Source organism: Protomyctophum bolini (assembly GCF_963924005.1).
Source record: "Protomyctophum bolini genome assembly, chromosome: 20".
Taxonomy (NCBI): domain Eukaryota; kingdom Metazoa; phylum Chordata; class Actinopteri; order Myctophiformes; family Myctophidae; genus Protomyctophum; species Protomyctophum bolini.
In genome coordinates, this window is record NC_137881.1 from 6,928,721 (window position 1) to 6,949,979 (window position 21,259).

Below are 21,259 nucleotides of genomic sequence, written 5' to 3' on the forward strand. Positions count from 1 at the left end.
AAGTGAAGCCCAGGATTGTTCTCGCGAACAGCAGCAACTTCAGCAAGACATTCAGAGCGAGAGATGGATTATCGCTAAATGACCGTAGATAGATAATTGTTTTTATTTGCCTGGAAATACCGAGGTCGAGCTGCCTATTACCCTATAGACATTGGTAAATATTTCACCGTATTTCGTAGGTTAATAGTTTAATAGGCTGAGCAGCCGGCTATGTTGTCTTGGCCCCGTCCACGTCCCCGCCTCAGAACGTTCCACTGATGGATTCATCATTACATGTTAACATTTTTCTAACGCATCGAAGCGTTGAGTCTGAGATACAATGCAGAAACAAAGCGTTCTGTCACAGACAGTTAGAACCTACTTCACGAGTGCTACACCTCCAAAAAGCAGCCACATTTCATCCTCTCTCACCCTAACTTGATACCATAGAAATGATTTCAGTAGACGTCACTTTATCTGCATAGGGAGTAAAATGCAATGAACCTGCACGGTTTTGTGCCCTAGCTGTCGCCTGTCTCTGTCTGTAGGCTACTGCTTTTCTGTCTGCGCGCTCTGGGCTAGAAGGATGGAGTGATTGCTGCGCCCACAACACATCACCATGAAAGGTACAGGTTCTGCATAATATCCTCTTCATGAGCCGCACAGCTATTAAACACACATCGGGAGATATATTATGACTGAGACACATCTGGCTTGCAAAAACTCTACAAGATGGATGCAGCTCCGTGCACTGGGAGGATGCGAGGCGGCGTAGAAGATGGGTATCTGTAAAAGAAAACGACCACCCCTGGGCTTGCATTCATCTGTTTCTTTCCTTCCCTTCCCTTTGCAGGAGTATCCCTAGGATGTTACTAGCGTCCCCCGTAGTGGTATGGGAATGGCTCAACGAACACGGACGTTGGCGGCCCTACAGCCCGGCCGTCTCTCATCACATCGAGGCAGTCATCCGAAGCGACCCGCGGAGTGGTAGCGTCGTTCTGGGCCAGGTGGACTCTCGCCTCTCGCCCTACATCATCGACTTGCATTCCATGCACCAGTTCCGACAAGACACAGGTAAGATGACAGCAACAACACCGACAGCATCTTTCGTACTAAACAGAAAAGATGCATGCAGCGCTGCGTAGAGGACTAGAGGTGTATGTCGTGATGGTGTATTTGGGCCGAAGGACCTGTTTAGTTACAGTATTACCGTGTGCTGTTTTGATCCGTGTCCATTTTTCCCAACCCCATGCACACAAAGAGTTTGAACTGTTATTGGTTTTATTTTTGGTGCAAAGGAATCATGAGTTGTTTTCCTGCAGGAGAGCATTCCAGTGGCCAGTCACATGCAGGCCATTTTATTCTTTGATGTTTTGGTGGACAAAATGTGTTTGGTGGTGGGCTCCCACCCACCCAGTACAGTGTAACTGTAATGCTCCAGATATGGGAGATGGAAAGGTTAATGCGATATAAGCATGACAATTACTGATGCACAGGTGCACCTGGACATGTATTTTGCCTTGCATAATATATTATATCTACCTAATTTCTAAGATGTATATATATATTGCCCTGGTTGGCATGTTGCATTCACATGTAGCGTGCCTGCTTAACATGACTGTTATGGAGTCCTCATGGCTGGGGAAGGGAGGAAAGCGGGAGGCAAAATAGAGAATCAACAACAGACTCCGTCTCCGTAACCATAGCTCTCAACTTCAAGCTAATACAAAAGCCTGGCCTTGTGCAGTCTGGCCCCCACATTCAGCAAGCGCTGGAGGGGTGAAAAAGGGGGTGGTATGGTATGCTGTGCCCTAGTCCTGTGGTTCCCAAAGTGGGGCCCGGGGACCCGCAGGGGTCCTTGACGGAGTTCCAGGGGTTCCCCAGTTAAATGATAGTTTGGAACCAAATGGACCCTTATGAATCTGTAACTCTGAGAGTGTGGACCCTTACGGGTCAATTTGGTTCCATTTCTACACTCTCAGAGTTAAATTAACATTGATTTTACTCTAGAAATGACATTAAATGGGGGTCCGTAGACTAATGCATGTCAAACTGGGGGTCCTTGAAATTAAACGGGTTGAGAATCACTGCTAGAGCTGTAAAAATCTTCTCTCACAGGGGTCCCTGCCCTGGTATATCATTTCAAATAGAGGTCCGCGGGCTAATTAGTGTCGATTTGGGGGTCCTTGACATGAAAAAGTTGGCCTTTTTCAGAATTATCTTTATTTGGCTGCGGACCCCCATCTGAAAATATGTCGTTCCAGGGACCCACCATAAGCAAAGATTTGACTTAAAAACGTTCGCTCAGACAGAAAATATATTCAAAGATTTGCGCCACATTTTCACGATAAAAAAAAAATAGCAGACCTACAAGCTACAAGGTTCCCGCCCGAAATGGGTTAAGCTGAGGTCACTCACTGATGGCTTCCAACCTGTTCTATATGCATGGCACTGTTAAATGTTTATACTGTACTCTGTACTCTACAGTACTTGACAACTTACTCACACAATTCACAATAAATAAACAATAATTAATGAGTTATTCCTTCTTTTCTTTCAGTGGGCCACTGCTACATTCAACTAAAGGCTTCTACAGTCAACCGAATGTATAGAGAATTACACTCAATGGCTTTAACATTATAGTAATATAATATTACTGTAATCCAGTGTTGTTTTTGACAGTCAATTCTTGTTTAGTTTTAGTCACATTAGTCACACCTGGAATGTTCTAGACTAGTCCAGTTTTAGTCGACTAAATGTCATACGATTTTAGTCGACTAAATCTACTGTTGATTTAGTCGACTAAAATGTGTTTTGACAGGCCTTGGTGTCGTTGTAATGGCAGTTGCGCTGCGGCACGTTGTGAGCTTGTAGATCTGCTATTTTCAGCATGCAACCTAGCATAACGACGAACATTTTTCGTCTTAGTTTTAGTCTAGCCCCTCCTATATACAGGGTTAGTGTTTGTTTTTAGTTCGATGTTTGTTTTAAAAACGCCATTGACAACGCCAACGCCATTGAAATGTTCCCTCATTACGTCATATTGTCTCTTTATTGTTAATGGCATTTAATGTTTGTTGGAACCGTTTGTTACGTACATCACACTTACATCACCTAATCAACATGAGTTAGACTTTTATATTTTAGCGCCCCTCACTTCACACAGGTGTGCTTTTTGTTATTTGACGCACAACAAAGCATGTCAGGTTTAAGTGGCTAATCATATTGACAAGAGTGAAAGTATTCCACCTGTGCTGAACTACAGAACATTCGTATTGGCAAATGGAGGGTGAAAGGCGAGATCTCTTGTCCATTGACACTGATTAAATCCCCCAAAAAGGCTTTTTTATTTTTTATTTCCTTGTTATTTCTTGGCAATCCATTTGCCACTTTGCCTTAGAAACGGCTTTAGAATCTCATCTGGTATGAGAAGGATTTAGGAAGAGTCTCTGGAGTTACCCCGGACACTCTGGGAAAGCAAACAGAAGTCATGCAGCTTTGGGTTGGGATGCAAGGCTGACAACCAATCAGAACATGGTGTTCTGTTACCAGGGGCAACCTGTTTGACTGTTTGGCCAAACTCTTAGCGAAGATAATACACACAGACATGTTGAATTTGTTAGGGTTTTAATCTGCTTGTACAGTGCAAATATTGTTGCAAACTCATATCCAGCAGCAAACATTTATCTCCTCTCCCCAAAATGAATACACTGTATAGTGTCCTCAACAAATTGATATAGGTGAGTCATAGTTTTGGGTACTTGGCTATCCCTAAAAAAACATAGCAATAGCACAGGCCCGGTTTGGCCATCGGGAGCACCGGGACGATTCCCGGTGGCCTGCCTCCTAGTGGCCTGGCTGTCAAAAATCAGGTCAGGCCAGCAAAAAATAAATCTCTCCTAAGCTCAGGCCAGGCCAGCCACAGTCCATTTCAATTCAATTCAGGCAGTGTTGCTGCAGCACAACTACGTTGTGTGTCTTGTGTTAATGGAGGGAAGAAGTTAATAATATAAATAACATCAGATGGTACATTTATCATGTGAAATTACTGTAAAGGCCCCCAAAATGTCGCCCAAGGGCCCCCAAAATTTCGGCGCGCGCTTTGCGCGCGCGCGGTGTGGCCTGCCAGGGCATATAACTCCCGGCCTGATTTGGAGTTCCACTCCGGGCCTGCAATAGCATACATTATTACATTTAACCCCTTTCCCTGATTTTGAGCACGTCATTATAGGCGAAAATCTTCAAAAGTTCTCAAATCTTTTTTCACTATCTATTATAGATCACCTACTCACTGCCGGTGACAAAGAATAAATCAGCTTATGTGGTTAACAAATACACTTTTCTTTTCTTCTTTTAAAAAAAAACAAAAAATACACTTAACATAAATACATTTTGTGTCATTACATGCACATTGCAGCAGACTCATAATGTGTCGTCATATGTCCTAGTATAGTGTGTCATGTGTCATAATGTGCCCTGCTGGGTTATGTGCCCTGCCCCTATAGGTACCCTCCGACCGGTGAGACGTAGCTTCTACGACCCCACCTCCGCGCCCGGCCAGGGCTGGCTGTGGGAGTGGGAGAACGACGCCGGGAGTTGGACCGCCTACGACACGGAGGTCGGCATCGCCATCCAGGCGGCTCGCGACCGCCAGCAGCCCTGGCTGGACCTGTCGCCGCTGGGCTTCTGCTACCTCATTGACTTTCAAAGCATGACCCAAATCAACGGCCAGACGCAGCGCTGCCGACGCATCCAGCGCCGCTCCGACCTCGCCTACCCGCTCGTGTCGGGGCCTCTGCCCAAGTCGCATCACGCGTGGGGGGGGCCGCCGCCGCCTCCCGTCGGACCCGGGGGCTTCCTGGGAGTGGGCGTCTCCGGTACGGGCATGGGGATGAGTATGGGTGGTGGGGGCGGCGGCGGCATGGGCAACGGGAGCGCTTATCCGAGCGGGGCGCTTCCCGCGTCGGCCATCACCTCCCTGGGACAGCCCTGTGCCTGTCAACAGTGTATGCTGGTACTGAGTGTCAAAGCAGGGGCCCTGTCGACCGCTCACACCCTGGGTCGCAGGCCGCCCCAGAACAAACCCCCTAGTCCAAAACTGGGGGGTTATCCTGCCCTCGGGTCTTACTCGCTGACCCTACCTCGACCGCCGGCTTTGTCCCGATCACTATCCCCTCACAGGACATCTATAGGTGGGGCTGGTGGTGGTGGCGTAGGGATGGGGGTTGGGGGTGTTGGTCTGAGCGTCTTCGGGGGCGGCGGGGTTCCCGGTGTGGGAGGCGGAGGCTTCGCCCACTCCCTCTCCCTCCTGGGCTCGGCCACCGCCGCTCTCTCCCTGTCCTCCACCCGGCCGCCCCCTCCGCCTCTCCCCCCGGCGCCACCTCCTCCTCCACCGCCCCCTCCTCCTCCCTCTGTCACCTCCTCGTCCAATACCACCTCTCCCCCTCATCCCTCCATGTCGTCGTCCCTCTCTGTGTCCTCTGTCCCGTCCACAGCGTCCGCCCCGGCTCCGTCCCTCATCTCTACAGCTGCCTCCACCTGCACACCTTCGCCCTCTGCCCGTGTCTTAGGCCCGGTGGCTTCAGCCGGCGCTGCTGCCTGCGCAGCACCTCTGCCGCCGCGGGCCAGCCTCGCCGGGCTGAGCCGACCCGCCCTGCAGCGGATTGCCATGGCCCAGTCACGTGCCCTCATAGCCTCTGGGTGAGTAGCCAGCCAGTCACCTAGATCAGGGACAGATTACCACTTTTTGACCTAAATTTAACACAATCAACAGCCAATGAAGGGCCCCAGGAGCCCTTACCGCACGGTCCAGTTTCCCCAAAGGGCCCTGCATGACTTCAGCACTTCCGCTTGACTTCCTCCTTATGTTGGAGACACATTATCAAGCCTAGGCCCTAGGAGCTTTGCCCAAAGCATGTTAATTAAGTATTCAATCAATAATCAATCAATGAATAGCCTACTGTATACTCGCTCAATCAATGAATAGCCTAGCTATGTGTGTGGCTGTGTCCCTGTGTCCGAGCACGAAAATAGCGTTATAGTGTTTGTTCACCACCAAGTATCACTGTTGCACAGCCAGACACACAGACACACAGACACACACACACACACACACACACACACACACACACACACACACACACACACACACACACACACACACACACACACACACACACACACACAGTACAGTACAGTACAGTACAGTACCACTCCAGACGGGTTTGATTTTTTTTTTAAGAGAGGGTGGGGTTCCCCACTTGAATGGTCCTGTTCTATCCCTTCCTCAATCCCTACCTCAATACTTTAGGCATGGTTTGATTGATTGATTTTGTTTTTTAGACAATAAAGAAATGCAAACAATACTACAGGGTACAGTCGAAGCACATTGGTCCAAAAGGACAGCACCGAAGAAGGACCTTGTGGTCTTGTTTCATTTCGGGGTCCCATGCAATCATTCACAAACAACAATGACAACAATATTCGGATCCTTTAGACCCGATGACAATGACAGGTGATCTTTCAGGCCTGTCTTAAAGGAAACCAGTTAATTGCTTTTTTTGTTCAAGCCTTTCCTCAATGCTATAGAGTTACGTGGGTGGTACCGACGTGGGTCTCTGGTCACTGCGATGTCATGTCAGAGTTCATCACATGCTGACAGATGGTCATACCTGCTGCTGTAAACCGTGACGGATAAAGTCTTTTCTGATCCGTCTCTACAGCTTGTGCAAATCTGTGGGTGTCTACGTCAAGCAAGCAACACAATCACGCGACAACGTATAAATAAGCCCACTTCACTTTGGCTGTGTAGTACACACTTGATTTATTGTCTTACCAGATATTTAAGATGCATCCAAGATGATCAAATAATTGTGCTTTCAGTAAGGATTCAGAATTAATGGGAAACATAGCCTGGAAACCAGACGAATCCGCATGCAACAGGAAAAAAACAACAAACCTGTGTGAAGTGAGGGGCGCTCTTATCATCATACATCATCATGTTGTAAAATAGAACACACTGTGCCTATTTGCTCAGACACTATGATGTAAATTATCCATTCATTGTCAAACCAAAAGCTGGCTGTAGGGAGGGGCTCAAACAAAATCCCGGGGAGATTGCGTAGATAATATATACGCAGTGATATTAGTATGGATATGGAATTAATACTGACCGTTTAGCCGACAGTCTTACAGAGACATCTTTTATCTTTTGTTTGTTCATTGGTGTTATCGGTTAAACCATTGAAACTCAGAGTTGCATGCTAAATCTTTAATACGGCACAGCTGAGAAGCAGGAGTTAAATTATTATTAATCTCGTGTCAGTGAGGTTGCTGGCCGGCTCCATATATGCAGATCTGGTATGTCAAACCATGTATCAGGGCTCCAGACTAACGTTTTTCACCAACATCCCGGAACCGTCCCAAAATACAATTTGAACCCTCCCAAAGTGAATGGGTACAGTCCCGATTTTGATTTAATTCTAACCATTCACACTAATGTGAGGGCAGAACATAGAAGTTATTTAAAGACTTCCAGCATTGCTTTTGAAAGTGGCAAGGATCAAGGTATCATAAATAATGCTTGATAAATGCATTAATCCTTGAAGTAAATGCCTTCTTAGAATCTTTAGGTCAGCCCCAGATTAGATTAATTGCGAACACAGTGAGCACTTACTATAAGACCTAGCAGATCATGTCTGTCTGTGTGTGTGTGTCTGTGTGTCCCATATATGGAGCTGAGTGATTTGTTTGTGATTGATGCAACACACTCCATATTTGGACGTATAGCTGCTTTGGGGACTCCTTATATGGTTATGGCTAAGTTAAAAACTTAACTTAAGTTAAAATAACTTAACTTAAAAAAATAATAACTTAAAAATAAATCTTAAAAAGCTGCGTTCGCTTCCCGCGTTTGCGCGTCTTACTTGTTAGTAGGTAAAAGCTTCCGGATGCACAGGTCTGCGTGTGCGTGGCACTGAAAACTTCACTGACGTGGGTCAGAACCTCAGGTTCAGACATACAGGTCAATGCACAGCCAGCTAATAAGACAGACTAATATCTCACAACACTGTCTGCAATTTAGTTTTGCCAACGTCAAAATTCGGTCTGGCTTATTAGCCAGGCTACCTCAACTTTCCCACTGTGATCTTTTCACTTGCGGGTCGAAGTTGTCATTGTGGGGTGTTCGGTTAGGTGTGTGATATCTTTTTATGGATCTTAATATCTTACCAATAGCAGGATGCATCCACCACATTGTTCCATCCACCGTCCACAGGCTGTTGAGACTCAGCCAGGAAGTAGACTTCATGTACAGTATTAATTTGCGACAGTTTCCTTACATATACGAGTAAGACGCGCAAACGCGGGAAGCGAACGCAGCTCGTACATATTTGGGTTTTGGACGTATAGCTGCTTTGGGGACTCCTTATATGGTGCCCCTTTTGCGCCCATATATGGAGCTGAGTGGACCTGGCCCCTTTTGTGCCCATATATGGAGCTGAGTGATTGCTGATGCAACACACTCCATATTTGAATAGCGGGACAGACAGACAGACACACAGACAGACATGATCTGCTAGGTCTCATAGTAAGTGCTCACTGCGTTCGCAATTAACTTTTGGCTGTTATCACATGAAGGTTTTTTTTATGTGGAAAAGGGAGGGGTACACCTCCTTGTGCTGCGGGGAGCGCTGAGCCTGTCTGCCTCTTCTTCTCCCTCGTTTTATTTTGTTTATGTTATTGTTTTATCAAATTTGTCTCCTCTTCAAATGACACGGACTCTGCGCCTGTTTTGCGGGTTTCTCTCTGCAGTAATAGTTTGTGGCTGAAGTGTTGCTGATGCAACATTTATGCAGCGCTGCTAGTCTCATGCTGCCCGTAGGTGAGGCACGATGTGCACATTTATAGTGCAAAAACTCCTCTAGTCCCAAAACCGTCCCGGCTGAGATAAATATAAGTCCCAAATAGATATGTTATAGTCCCCGGGACATAGCGACCCCCTTAGTCTGAATTCCTGCCATGTATGGCTATCCAGGGTTTGATGAGGTCAGTGTCGTTGATCTTCATATAATGGAGATCCAGGTGATGGTAGTCAGCTCCACAGACGGAGATCCATGTGTTGTACCAACTTCATGGTTCATTTGCAAGTGTGACGTCACGGCAACCACACTGGTTAGCATGAGACTGTCACAATATGGCCATACCGGTATATTGACATTCCCATATATGGGCTTAATATTGATGACGTGTGTGTGTGAGATACGTGCTGCAGCTACGGTAGCATCTCCTCATGTTGCCTCTTCACTAATGCTGGCAGATAATTGGCTTAGACCAGAGAAACGTGACTCATTGACTCACCTATAGGCTTCATTCACACGTACCAAACACCAATCATGCAAATGTTTGGTTGTTTTTTTGGGCCACCACAATGCTTTTCCAATGGGAGTCACATGGTTTGACCAAACATTTTTCTTTGATGAGGGGGGAGGGGCAGAACACCACCAGCAATCAGCAATCAAACACAAATGTTTGATCAAACCATGTGACTCCCATTGGAAAAGCATTGTGGTGGCCCAAAAAAACGACCAATGATTTGCTTTGATTGCCGGGCACACACACACAGTCACACACACACACACACACACACACACACACACACACACACTTCTGCTAAAAGGATTTAATATATACCCACTGGAGAGGTTCTCAGGCATCCATCAATACAATCAACACAACGGCTTGCGTCATTTTATTCAGGGCATGTACAGTACACTTAGAATGGTGTGACCACAGTGAGTCATCATATTTTGTCATTTTATTTAGTGTATGTCAACAGGCCCTTTTAACCACTGTACGACGTGCACGTGAACATAATGCTGTAGCTTGGGCACACTGCCCCTATGCTTATTGACAATTATGTAACGCAACAAACTGTATTTGTCCAGCAGTGTTGTTTTTTGGCAGCACATTTTGATTTTAGTTTTAGTCAAATTTTAGTCGCCCGGAATGTCTTAGTGTTGGTCTAGTTTCAGTCGACTAAATGTCATACGAAAATATATTTTGGCGGGCCTTGATGCCGCCGTAATGGCTGATTTTACACTTGCTGAAAATAGCATGCAACCAATTGTAAAATGACTTATACTGGATCTCTTGTCCACTAGTCTTTTAGTCTAGTTATTTGTTGATGAAATTGTCAATATATTTAGTCTTAGTTTTAGTCATCATAGCTTAGTTTTCATTCAGTTTCCGTTTAGTTTTAGTCGAACAACATCAACACTGTTGTCCAGTTGACCTAATAGAGGCTGAAGCTGACCCTTCCTTGAGATCTGTGAGATCTGAAGTGGCAAAATGCAGCAGGCTTGTGCCAGCAACATATCCTGCCTCGTTAGTTTCAGTGATTATAACCACTGAATCGCAAAAATATGCTAATTTGGGATGACCAATTAAATATCAATAATAATTGTTTGCTATACATGCTATATTATAGCTGGTAATGCAATCCCCATTTCATTAGTATACTACTATACTTTATAATCGGGTCATGATCAGGTTAAACAGAGTCGACCACTTTCCAATTACGCATATGGGAGAGGGAGTCCCTCTCCTCTGATCCTTGTCGTCCAGATTCATTGAAATCCTCTTGCACCGAAAGCTTTTACGCACATGTGGGGGTGGCAGTGGCTCAGGAGGTAAAGCCATCCCAGAGTTGGTGTCAATCACAGTGCGCCTTTTCCGGGACTTGTCGGACCCGAACGTATGCTCTGCGACGCACGCGGAAGCTTCTGTGAAGCACTAGTCTCGTTGCCAGAATTGCGTCTCACAATAGTTGTCTGGCGAGACTAGTGAAGCATCAACACAGAAGCTTGCCCTCACAGTACACACGCCCCAGACCCAGAGACTGCCTTTCTATGTCTATGGTAGAAACGGGTCAACAATACATATACTAGTTTTGTGGATTGATTTATTTTTAATGAGTGCCCCCCCACTAAATGACCAGAACTACTTAATATATACAAACCAGACCAGAACTCCCACCACGGGACTCGGGCAATCAATTAATACCTTTGCAACAACTACTACGGTATATTAATGGCTGTTGGTATATAGGGCATTCCACATTTTGGTGGCATAGGAGCGAAATTAACGTAGTCCCTTGTTTGAGCCGAACCTGGGTTGCACACACGGTTTGTTGAACTCCCTCTGGTGTTGTGGGTGTGGACTTTAAGGAAGTACTTGGACAGGTACATACATGGACATCTTGGTGGTGTAGTGTAGTGAACCTTGTGGAGCAGAGTCAGCAGACCCATTGCAAGGTCTGTGACGTGATAATGTGCAGGTAATCCCTGTGGTGTTGTGGGTGTGGACTTTAAGGAAGTATTTAGACAGGTACATACATGGGCATCTTGGTGGTGTAGTGAGCAGAGTCAGCAGGTCCCCGTGCTGTGACGTGATAACGGACAGGTAATCCCTGTGGTGTTGTGGACTTTAAGGAAGTATTTAGACAGGTACATACATGGGCATCTTGGTGGTGTAGTGAGCAGAGTCAGCAGACCCATTGCTGTGACGTGGAAACGGGCAGGTAATCCCTGTGGTGACGTGGACTTTAAGGAAGTATTTAGTCAGGTACATACAGTACATGGGTATCTTGGTGGAGCAGAGTCAGCAGAGTCCCCATTGCAAGGTCCCCCGTGCTGTGACGTGGTAACGGGCAGGTAATCCCTGTGGTGACGTGGATCTGGCCTATAACCCGAGGTTAATCAACAGATGAAGACCGGTGGATTAGGACTATAAGAACAAGGGGATAGTAGAGCAGACCCACAGACTCATAACCACAACTACTGACACAAAGAGGTTCATGAACGGGGCCTAGCAGTACGGATATCAAAGATACACTGTGTGCAGAACGGGTAGCCAAGTGTGAGAGATTCAAGTGGAAACGAGTGTAGATAGATACGGTATTACTGCCGTAAGACGATACTGGGTTTGGAGTCGGATTGTTTGCTGCTTTCAAGCGAGAACAATGACTATCATCAAAACTGGCAGACCGTGAGTATAGTTTATTGATTTGAGAGTGTGAGAAGGGTCTTTACAGTTATACTGTAGTTAGTTATCATAAATTGTGTTCTGATTATCAATTGGTTGACATAACGGTAGGACATCGATACATTTTAGTTTGGAGTTACACTATAAAGGCATTCTTGTCGTCCAATTGACTGAAAGCTTTTTGAATAGATTGGGTAAAATAATTATCCATGAACTACTTGTTTGCCTTGTTTGAAGGGGGGAAAAAAAGAAAATTACTCAAATATTTGACTTAAGTATTGCAATATAGAAATACTAAAAGTCAGGAATTCTAAATTTACTTGAGTAAAAGTATAAAAGTATTGGCATCAAAATGTACTTAAAATACCTAAAGTAGAAAGTATTCATTATGCAGAATGTCCCATTTCATTTTCAAATGTACAAAATGTATACAAATATTTTTTTAAATAGCAGATCTACAAGCTCACAGTGCGTCGCATTCTGAGCTTGTGGAGTGGCCGAAGATGACTGCAGTAAGACGATACTGGGTTTGGAGTCAGATTGTTTGCTGCTTTCAACAACAATGACTATCAAAACTGGCAGACCGTGCGTATAGTTTATTGATTTGAGATTGATTTTTGTTACACAATACACATCCAAGGAAAGAACGTGAGAAGGGTCTTACAGTTATAGTTAGTTATCATAAATTGAGTTCTGATTATCAATTGGTTGAGATAATGGCAGGACACCGATACGTTTGAGTTTTTTAATAGATTGGGTAAAATAATTAACCATAACTAGTATGAAGTGAACTACTGCCTTGTTTGAAGAAATAGAAATGACTCAAATATTGTAATAGATAGATCTTTATTTGTCATTGCAACGTGTACAACGAAATTAAAAGTGCCAACCAATCAGTGCATTATATCACAAACAACCTATACAAGCTAAAAACAAAACACACATGACTTCTTGTTATTGCACAACCCCAGCAGCATAATGCACAAACATGTAATTCCATCTATTATCGCACAACAACAAACCCTTATTGTACTTTAAGATAGCAGATAAAAAAACCTAAAAGTGTCGCAGTAACAGATCATTTTTTAGCAGCATTGAGTGCAACTACCGCTGTGGGATAGAAGCTATTACTGAATCTGTTGGTCTTGGACTTGATCACTCTGTACCGTCTGCCTGATGGCAGCAGTTCAAACAGTGAGTGAGCGGGGTGGGGGTAATGTAGAAATACTAAAAGTCCGGAATTCTAAATTCACTTATATGTATACTTACGTTATGTATAAAAGTATTAGCATCAATGTACTTAAAATATCTAAGGTAGAAAGTATTCATTATGCAGAATTTCACAATTTTCTAATGTAGAAAATATTTTTAATGCGTCGCATTGTGAGCTTGTAGAGTGGCCAAAATGTATATACTGTAGGGCTTAAGTGGTAATGTATGTTTTGTAATAATAATCAAAATCTACAAAGTAACTAGCAATCTAAAGTTTTTCAAGTAGTAAAAGTATTGCACCTGTGAGTTGTAGTGGAAATACGCTTGTAAGTAAAAAAAAGAATACCTAAAAATTGTACTTAAGTACAGTACTTGAATAAATGTAGTTACATCACACAACTGCTTTTTTCAAAGCAATATGTCACACAATCTTTCAGTTGTGTTTGTCAGAATCCGAATTGACAACATGCGAGCCTGATGTGTGTGTTGTGTTGCACTGCGTTCAGTCTGTAAGCCTCGCAGGCACGTGTGGCCTACTTGGCATCGTAATGGGTCAAGGTGTTATTCTCAGCACCAAGTTACAGCCGCTTGATCTGTCTGCATGACTCTACAAATGCACCGTGGCCCGCTGCCAACACGTGAGCAGCATGCGGCTGTGGCTCAGGAGCAGGTGGATAGGATGAATTAGCGTTTTGTTGAGCTGCAAATTCAGTACCAGTTAAATCCCTGGATACCGGAGAACTCGCCAGTTTATCAACTCACCACAGCGAAAAGTCTTCATCAATGTCTTCATCATTATGATAACATGCCATCAGTGTAGTATGACAACCCCACAGATGTTATAGTTAATTTCCAAAGTGATCAAATTATTTTGTGGAATTAAATGGTCAGCTAGATGATGATACAAAGTTGAGTATGTGAATACCAATGATAGAAGGCCTACCAATTCAGGATATTGTTTACTAATTAATTACATTGTTTCGGTACTTTGGTGTTTAAACTTTAGCATTCCTACTTCATCTAGTGTAAACTCTAAACAACTATCCTCTCTATCTCTCAATTCAATGTAATTTAACCCATTCTGTAGTGTAAAGAAACCCCTTTTGGTGTTTTATGCATTTTACGTTATACTTATACATACAATCTTTGAATATACTATATTTGGTACGCTCCAATTTCCCTCTGTATAAATCGATTCGCTAAAAATAACAGTTCTACAATCTGTAGATCGGCTATTTTTGGCAAACATTCCCCCAATAATAGGGAATGCTGGGGGTTGGAAAAAGTGGCATTTTAAGTTTTAAGCATAGTTTGATTATCACGATAATATTGTTGATTCCAATTTATTTTTGCCACAATAATCATGACATATAATTTTTATATATCGTCCCATGCTTAATTTGACTGTTTGTGTGCAAGTGTCCTGTGGTCTAACTAACCTGTGTTTCTGTTTGTCTCACATTTCAGAGTACCAACGGTTCCAGTCAAGAACCTGAATGGGTCCAGCCCTGTGCACCCCGCCTTAGCAGGTAAGACTAAAAGAAAAGAAAAACGTTCTACATTGCATAATGGCACTTTGAGAATTCTGTTGAAGCCTTTGGGAACAGTGTTGGTATTTTTGGCAGCAAATTTAGATTTTACGTTCAGTCGTAGTCTCTTCAATAGTTTTCTTTTAGTTCCAGTCACATTTTAGTCACCTGGAATGTGTTAGTGTTAGTCTAGTTTCAGCCGACTAAATATCATAAGATTTTAGTCGACTAAATCTACAGTTGATTTAGTCTGCTAAAATGTATTTTGGTGGGCGTTGATGCCATCGTAATGACTGTTTTTACACTTGCTGAAAATAGCTGATCTACAAGCTCACAACGCATCGCAGCGCAACGCGTTGTGAGATTGTAGATCGGCTATATTCAGCATGCAACCAAGTGTAAAATTACTTATACTGGATCACTAGTCCCTTCCTAACATTTTAGTCTAGTTTTTATTTGTTGACGAAATTGTCAGTATATTTAGTCATAGTTTAAGTCATCATGGCTTAGTTTTTATTTCGTTTTTATGTAGTTTTTGTCAGTGAAAAAAGGTAGTCGACGAACATTTTTCGTAATAGTATTAGTCGACGAAAACAACACTGTTTGGGAACAGAGTTTCTGGTTCTACAGTAAAAAAAAAAGTTCAAAATTAAACAAAATAGCTTTAACACGACACATCTACTTTAGTCAGATGCTAGGTTTGATTTTGACCTTGTAAAAACCTACCTTGTAGCATTTTGTTGACTATAGGGTTCATGCCATTTACACAGATCTCGCACTTTGTAAATAAGATAAGGGTGTCTTCGAAATGGCTACGGTGTAAATTGTATTATGACTACACTGAAGTGGTAGCTAAATAATTCATCAAATTTGGTCCAAAGAATAGTAACAATAAAAGAAAAGTAACTATTAGCAGCATGTTTGTTGTTTAACATTCAAACCGTGGCTCAATGTGGCCAAGTTTATCATATTTCAGTAACTCTCTGCTGCTTTCCCCAGGTATTACAGGCATCCTGATGAGTGCAGCAGGTCTTCCTGTCTGCCTGACTCGCCCACCTAAGCTGGTGCTTCACCCCCCGCCTGTCAGCAAGAGTGACATCAAGCCTATACCAGGCCTGGGTCACTGTTGCCGCAAAACGACCAAGAAACAGGCCCGCAAAGGTGGGTTAAACTAAGTACATGGATGGATGTACTGTACTGTAGACACACACACACACACACACACACACACACACACACACCTCGTTTAGTTAGTACACCTAATTTTAATTTAGTATGTTTTTCAGTGTCTGATCACGACATGACTCTTTGTTCCCTTAATGCCCACAGGCAAGACCCCGGAAGAAGTGGTGAAGAGGTACCTTCAGAAGGTCCGCAATCCTCCAGAGGAAGTGAGTCCTTAGTATACTCTGTTGACCATATTTAGGACGGGAACCCCCTTTTGGGGTTTTACCCTTCAAGACGGGAACCCATTTGGGGTTCTTGTTGCTATGTACAGTAGATAGCAACAATTATTTTTGGCCTCAGTGATTTGTTTGGTGTTTTGGTGTTATGACTGCTCAGTAGCCTTTCCTTTACCAATGCTGTCTAATTCCCATTTAGATTAGCTATTATATCATTAAAAACCTTTTGCTGTCCAATTTCAGGACTGCACTATCTGCATGGAGGCTCTCGCTGGCCCATCTGGTTACAAGGGCCCCGGAGTGGGTGGCATTTCTCGGGCAGAGTCGGTGGGCCGCTTGGCCCAGTGTGGCCACCAGTACCACCTCCAATGCCTCGTCGCCATGTACAATAATGGCAACAAGGACGGCAGCCTGCAGTGCCCCACCTGCAAGACCATCTATGGGGTCAAGACCGGCAACCAGCCCCCTGGCAAGATGGAGTACCACGTCATACCGCACTCACTACCAGGTCACCCCGACTGCAAAACCATCCGCATTATCTACAATATCCCCCCTGGTATCCAGGTACAGTCATGCCACACACTTAATTTAACCCAACCCATGTCTGTTTTTTGTTTGTTGTCATTATACTGTACTTTAAGTACAGTATAAATAGAATATAAAGAAAGAAAGAAAGACAAGAACAGTTTAAAATGTAATGTGCCTTCCTTCTCAGGGTCCAGAGCATCCCAACCCAGGCAAGCCATTCACCGCCCGTGGATTCCCCAGACACTGCTACCTCCCTGACAGCGAGAAGGGTCGCAAGGTAAGCAACTCTCTCCTTTTTATACTGCTCTTCTCACACTCTTTTTTTTCCCCCCTCGGAGATTACCTGTGGATTATGAGGACAATCATAACCTCCCGGACTATCCCAATAAACACCTCCCTCCGTCTCTTTTCTTCTTCCAGGTGCTGAGGTTGCTTCTGGTGGCTTGGGACCGCCGTCTGATCTTCTCAGTGGGCACGTCCAGCACCACCGGTGAGTCAGACACCGTCATCTGGAATGAAGTGCACCACAAGACGGAGTTTGGCTCCAACCTGACGGGCCACGGCTACCCCGACCCGGGGCACCTGGACAACGTCCTGGAGGAGCTCAAGGCCCAGGGGATCACCGAGGACGAGTGCCTACCCAGAGATTGAGCCAGCAAGCCATACGGTCCCAACAGAGACAGCTAAAACTGGAGACCGACCCAAGCCGGTGGGAAATCAGCAGAGGATGGGCGGTCGGAGTTTTAAGACACACAATGCCAAGCGGCACAAGGAACTGGTCTCCAGCCGAATGCACGAGATTCAACAAGACGGTTTTCTAGAAATAACCTGTGCAAAAGTAAGAGAGAGACAACTTTTGACTGAAAACAAAGGAAAATAAAAGGAAAATAACAACGAAAGATAAATAAGACTTAACAGCTGTGTTTTAGAGACATGGAGAGACTGGGGTTTCAACAGTGTTGGCTGAGATTACATTTTCTCTCATGGCAGCATGGGTGAGTTTTCATTATGACACATCTATGACAAAATCATCTGGGTTCTTTTTCTGATACAGTTAACGGTGTCAAGATTGCAATTCGTTTTCTTTTTCTGATACAGTAACAGTGACAAGATTGCAATTCGTTTTTTTCAGTGAGACAGTTGAGACCACTGTGCACATACAATTCAGTGTTGGCGTAAAATGTTATCATTTATACTGTGAGATATCAAGAATGTAATTATCTGATTTTAGTTTCATTTGTATTATTTTCTGAATTGGTGAACACCACAACTGCTGCTATGTGGTAGCCTGGGTCCCAGTCTGATTCGATGCGTTCCGCGGATCTGAAAATGTCACTGCGCTACTCATTTCTCTCTCTAGGTCGTCCTCAGACGAGCCCTCCATCGTCGTTTCCAGTCATCCCGGTTCTCCATACATCTGGCCAGTTCGTTGGTACTTCGTTCTTGGGTACGTTCTTGAGTACATCCACATATGTTAGCGTGGGACCTGGGACGTCCTCGTGACTGGTGCCCATGTGTTGGTTCCCACAAGACTAGTTTGCTGGCTGGCAGCTCTTGGTGTCTTTGGCAGTGTCCTGCTAGTCTCATTCTCCTGGCTCCAGGCTACTCATTTCAGATCTGCGGAATGCAGCCAATCAGGCTGGAATGCAGGCTATCTATGTGGAATAACTGACAAGGAATTGAAAGGAGCCCAGACTGAAGGAATGATATAAAGGGCAGATAATGTTAGTCCACAGGCAGAATAGTAAAAAAAGAAATAAAAAAGAACCAGTACTTAATAAATATTTAAAGCGTGATTGGAACATGTGAGCATGGATGTTTGCTGACCTCTAGTGGCACTTATCAAGAACTACATTCCTTAGATTTGTCTAAAATCCTATCATTTTGAAGAAAACAAAAAAATGCATTCCTGTATATTATGGATACTTGTTATACTATATGATATGTTTGCATTTACATATTTTTTTATATTTCCATTTTGGGCTATGACTTATAATTTTACAAGATGTAATTGAGAGAGAGGCGTTTTTTTAGTGGCATTAACTAAAAGTAAGACGTTTGGGGGTGGGGTTGTCTGAATCAGAGTGTGTACCTGACACACTTTGCTGTTTTGCCTATTTCATTCAGTAATCTGTTATTTTCTAGTATTGTGTGTGTGTGTGTGTGTGTGTGTGTGTGTGTGTGTGTGTGTGTGTGTGTGTGTGTGATGGGTTGCCCTTCACAACTTTACATTCCTTTTTTTCTGCCTCAGAGCTTTTTGCCATAAACCGATGCAAAAGACCTCTTGTAGTGGACCCAACCTTTGGCCAAAATGGTCCAGTCACTTTGCATTAGGACCTGTTTATTATTATTATGTACTTTTGTCAAGATATACACAGTATGTGTCAACATACACCTAATCTAGGCCTACATTAAAAAACATTTATACTTTATAATACTTTATGTATGCACTGTTTGTATGTGTTTTATGTGGACAAATTTGCATTAAACCTTTTTCTAAGGTACGACTATATAACAGAGCTGTACTCTGAATTACTAATTTATTTTATGTCATGTTTTTTTAATGTCATATTTTTGCTGCGTTTTTTTTAAGTGGTATCATGATGGAACTGCATTTACTCGTTTTTTTTGTTTTTGTTACTCTTACTTTGAATACCATATGAAGTTGTCATATCAAGCCTACATCACATTACATGGTAGCCAAACGATACAGAGCTATGTTTATTCAGAGCCATTGTGTTTCAGTGGCATGGTCATCCTGAGTCTGTCATTGATCTTTTGCTCTTATTTTAATTGCATGAAACAATGGCATCAATTAAGTTAAGACATGTCAAAGAAGATAAATCACGATCACAGATTTCAGAATCTCAAAATCTTCTTAATTTGAAAACGTTTCTATACAAATTTGAGTTGCTTATAATAATGTCAGCTGGTTTCTGGACTATCATTGTTATGGGTGTGTACAAGTATAGCATTAATGCTATGTCTTTTTGGTAAATGTCATTTGAGTTATGGCACTGTTTGTTTTGTGACCCGAGAGCTTCACTGTCTGTCCAGCTACAGTAGATATCAACTGATGGATGGCACTTTGAGGTGTTATGACCACTTTGTACAGACTGTTGATAAAATAAAATAAAAAACCTTTGTATAAAATTGCTACTGAAAGGAAGACTTGAGGAGGTGACAACAAACATGAGAGCAGAATGTAGGAATATGTATTTAAGTACAAGGATAACTTGCAAATAAAGTACTGTGGGACTATTACAATGACAAATGAGCACTGACTATGGTGTCAATTGCCTTCTTTATGTATGTGTGTACATGCATGTACTAAAATGTACTTAATGTGGGTCTAAAATTGTTATTCTGCCATTGAAATTCAGCTTCCCCTAACAAACATTTTTTGCAAAGGGTTTCTGATATGAGTTCTACAATGGTTAAGAGGTAATGGGCCAATTGTATTATTGCTATTTGGTTAGGTCAAGCTCAGATTACTTAACAGTAGTGAATTCAAGACGACATGAGAGGCAGATAGCTGGTTTATCTGTAGATTCTGTAGTAGATTAGTCTGGCTCCTGGATTAGTAATCGGGATTACATCCACTTTAATGGATGAGAAAATGTTATGTAGATAAGATAACTAAGCATACTTATAAGTCAAGGAGTATTTTTGGGCAACCTAAAGCCTACATTTTATTTTGTTGTTTATAACATTTGTATTTTAAATATCTAATATTAAGGGTTAAGTATAGGCTTAAGTATGTTATATTACTGGCATGTTTTTCTATTTATTTTGAGGCAGATGCAGTCCAGTATAAAATAAAGTTAAACAGTTAAACAGCATATTGAAATATCAACTTTCAATTTCTTGTACATTTCATTTCACATGCAAGGCATACATTAGGCTTAAATCAAACTGACAGATGTAATGGATTGGGAGAAAAGTTGCCAATTTGTGGTGTGATGAATGGAGTGACCGTCTGTCAGGTTTGTGACGAGCAGATGGGTAAAAGCGTCTAATGAGGGTAAACTGAGTTAAGATATATAGCGGCTAAGGCTAATTAAGATGAAGTGAAGACGGGTCACAGATGACTATTGACTACCATTATCACATTACATGTGTGCACATTTAGAGGTGCATTAAGGAGAAGGAAATACATATGGAGACTATTTAGAGAGGGCCAGCTAGTGGCTGAAATGTCAAACATTGACCTGTTCGGAATTTACACAGGCCTGCCAGTGCCTAATGTCAACAAGTGAAACTGTTGTGTACTACAGTATGTGGCCTATTCTTCGATAATAAAAGAGGAGCTGGGAAAAAGTGTCTCAAGGAAGAGAGACATTGTAGTTTTATGTTGATTGTTTTGTTCCACTTTTGCTTTGTCAATATAAACGTATGTTTTCTCATGCAAATAAAGCTCATTTGAATTGAATTGAGAGACAGACAGACAGACAGACAGACAGAGGCCACAACAGGCAAGCTTCTTGAGAAGAGAATATCGTGCACCCACTACACACAACATTGAAACTGTGAAAGCTGCACTGCACAGCTATTAAAATCACTGCC

General features: G+C 43.1%; 1 protein-coding gene across 1 annotated transcript; it reads left to right on the plus strand.

Moving 5' to 3' along the window:
- Positions 1–2: 2 nt before the first annotated feature.
- Positions 3–19,913, plus strand: dtx4a (deltex 4, E3 ubiquitin ligase a). Its single transcript, XM_080792793.1, has 9 exons — positions 3–605; positions 833–1,053; positions 4,485–5,679; positions 14,701–14,762; positions 15,762–15,923; positions 16,092–16,153; positions 16,409–16,729; positions 16,881–16,970; positions 17,114–19,913. The coding sequence occupies exons 2-9, from the start codon at positions 846–848 to the stop codon at positions 17,342–17,344; spliced, it is 2,331 nt and encodes a 776-aa protein (XP_080648919.1). The 5' UTR covers positions 3–605; positions 833–845; the 3' UTR covers positions 17,345–19,913.
- Positions 19,914–21,259: the final 1,346 nt, after the last annotated feature.

Excerpts from the sequence above, each read along its gene's own strand:
- dtx4a (XM_080792793.1), top strand. The coding sequence starts at position 846 with ATGTTACTAGCGTCCCCCGTAGTGGTATGGGAATGGCTCAACGAACAC. Across the intron at positions 14,763-15,761 it reads TGTGCACCCCGCCTTAGCAG|GTATTACAGGCATCCTGATG; the intron begins GTAAGACTAAAA and ends TGCTTTCCCCAG. Across the intron at positions 16,971-17,113 it reads ACAGCGAGAAGGGTCGCAAG|GTGCTGAGGTTGCTTCTGGT; the intron begins GTAAGCAACTCT and ends TTCTTCTTCCAG.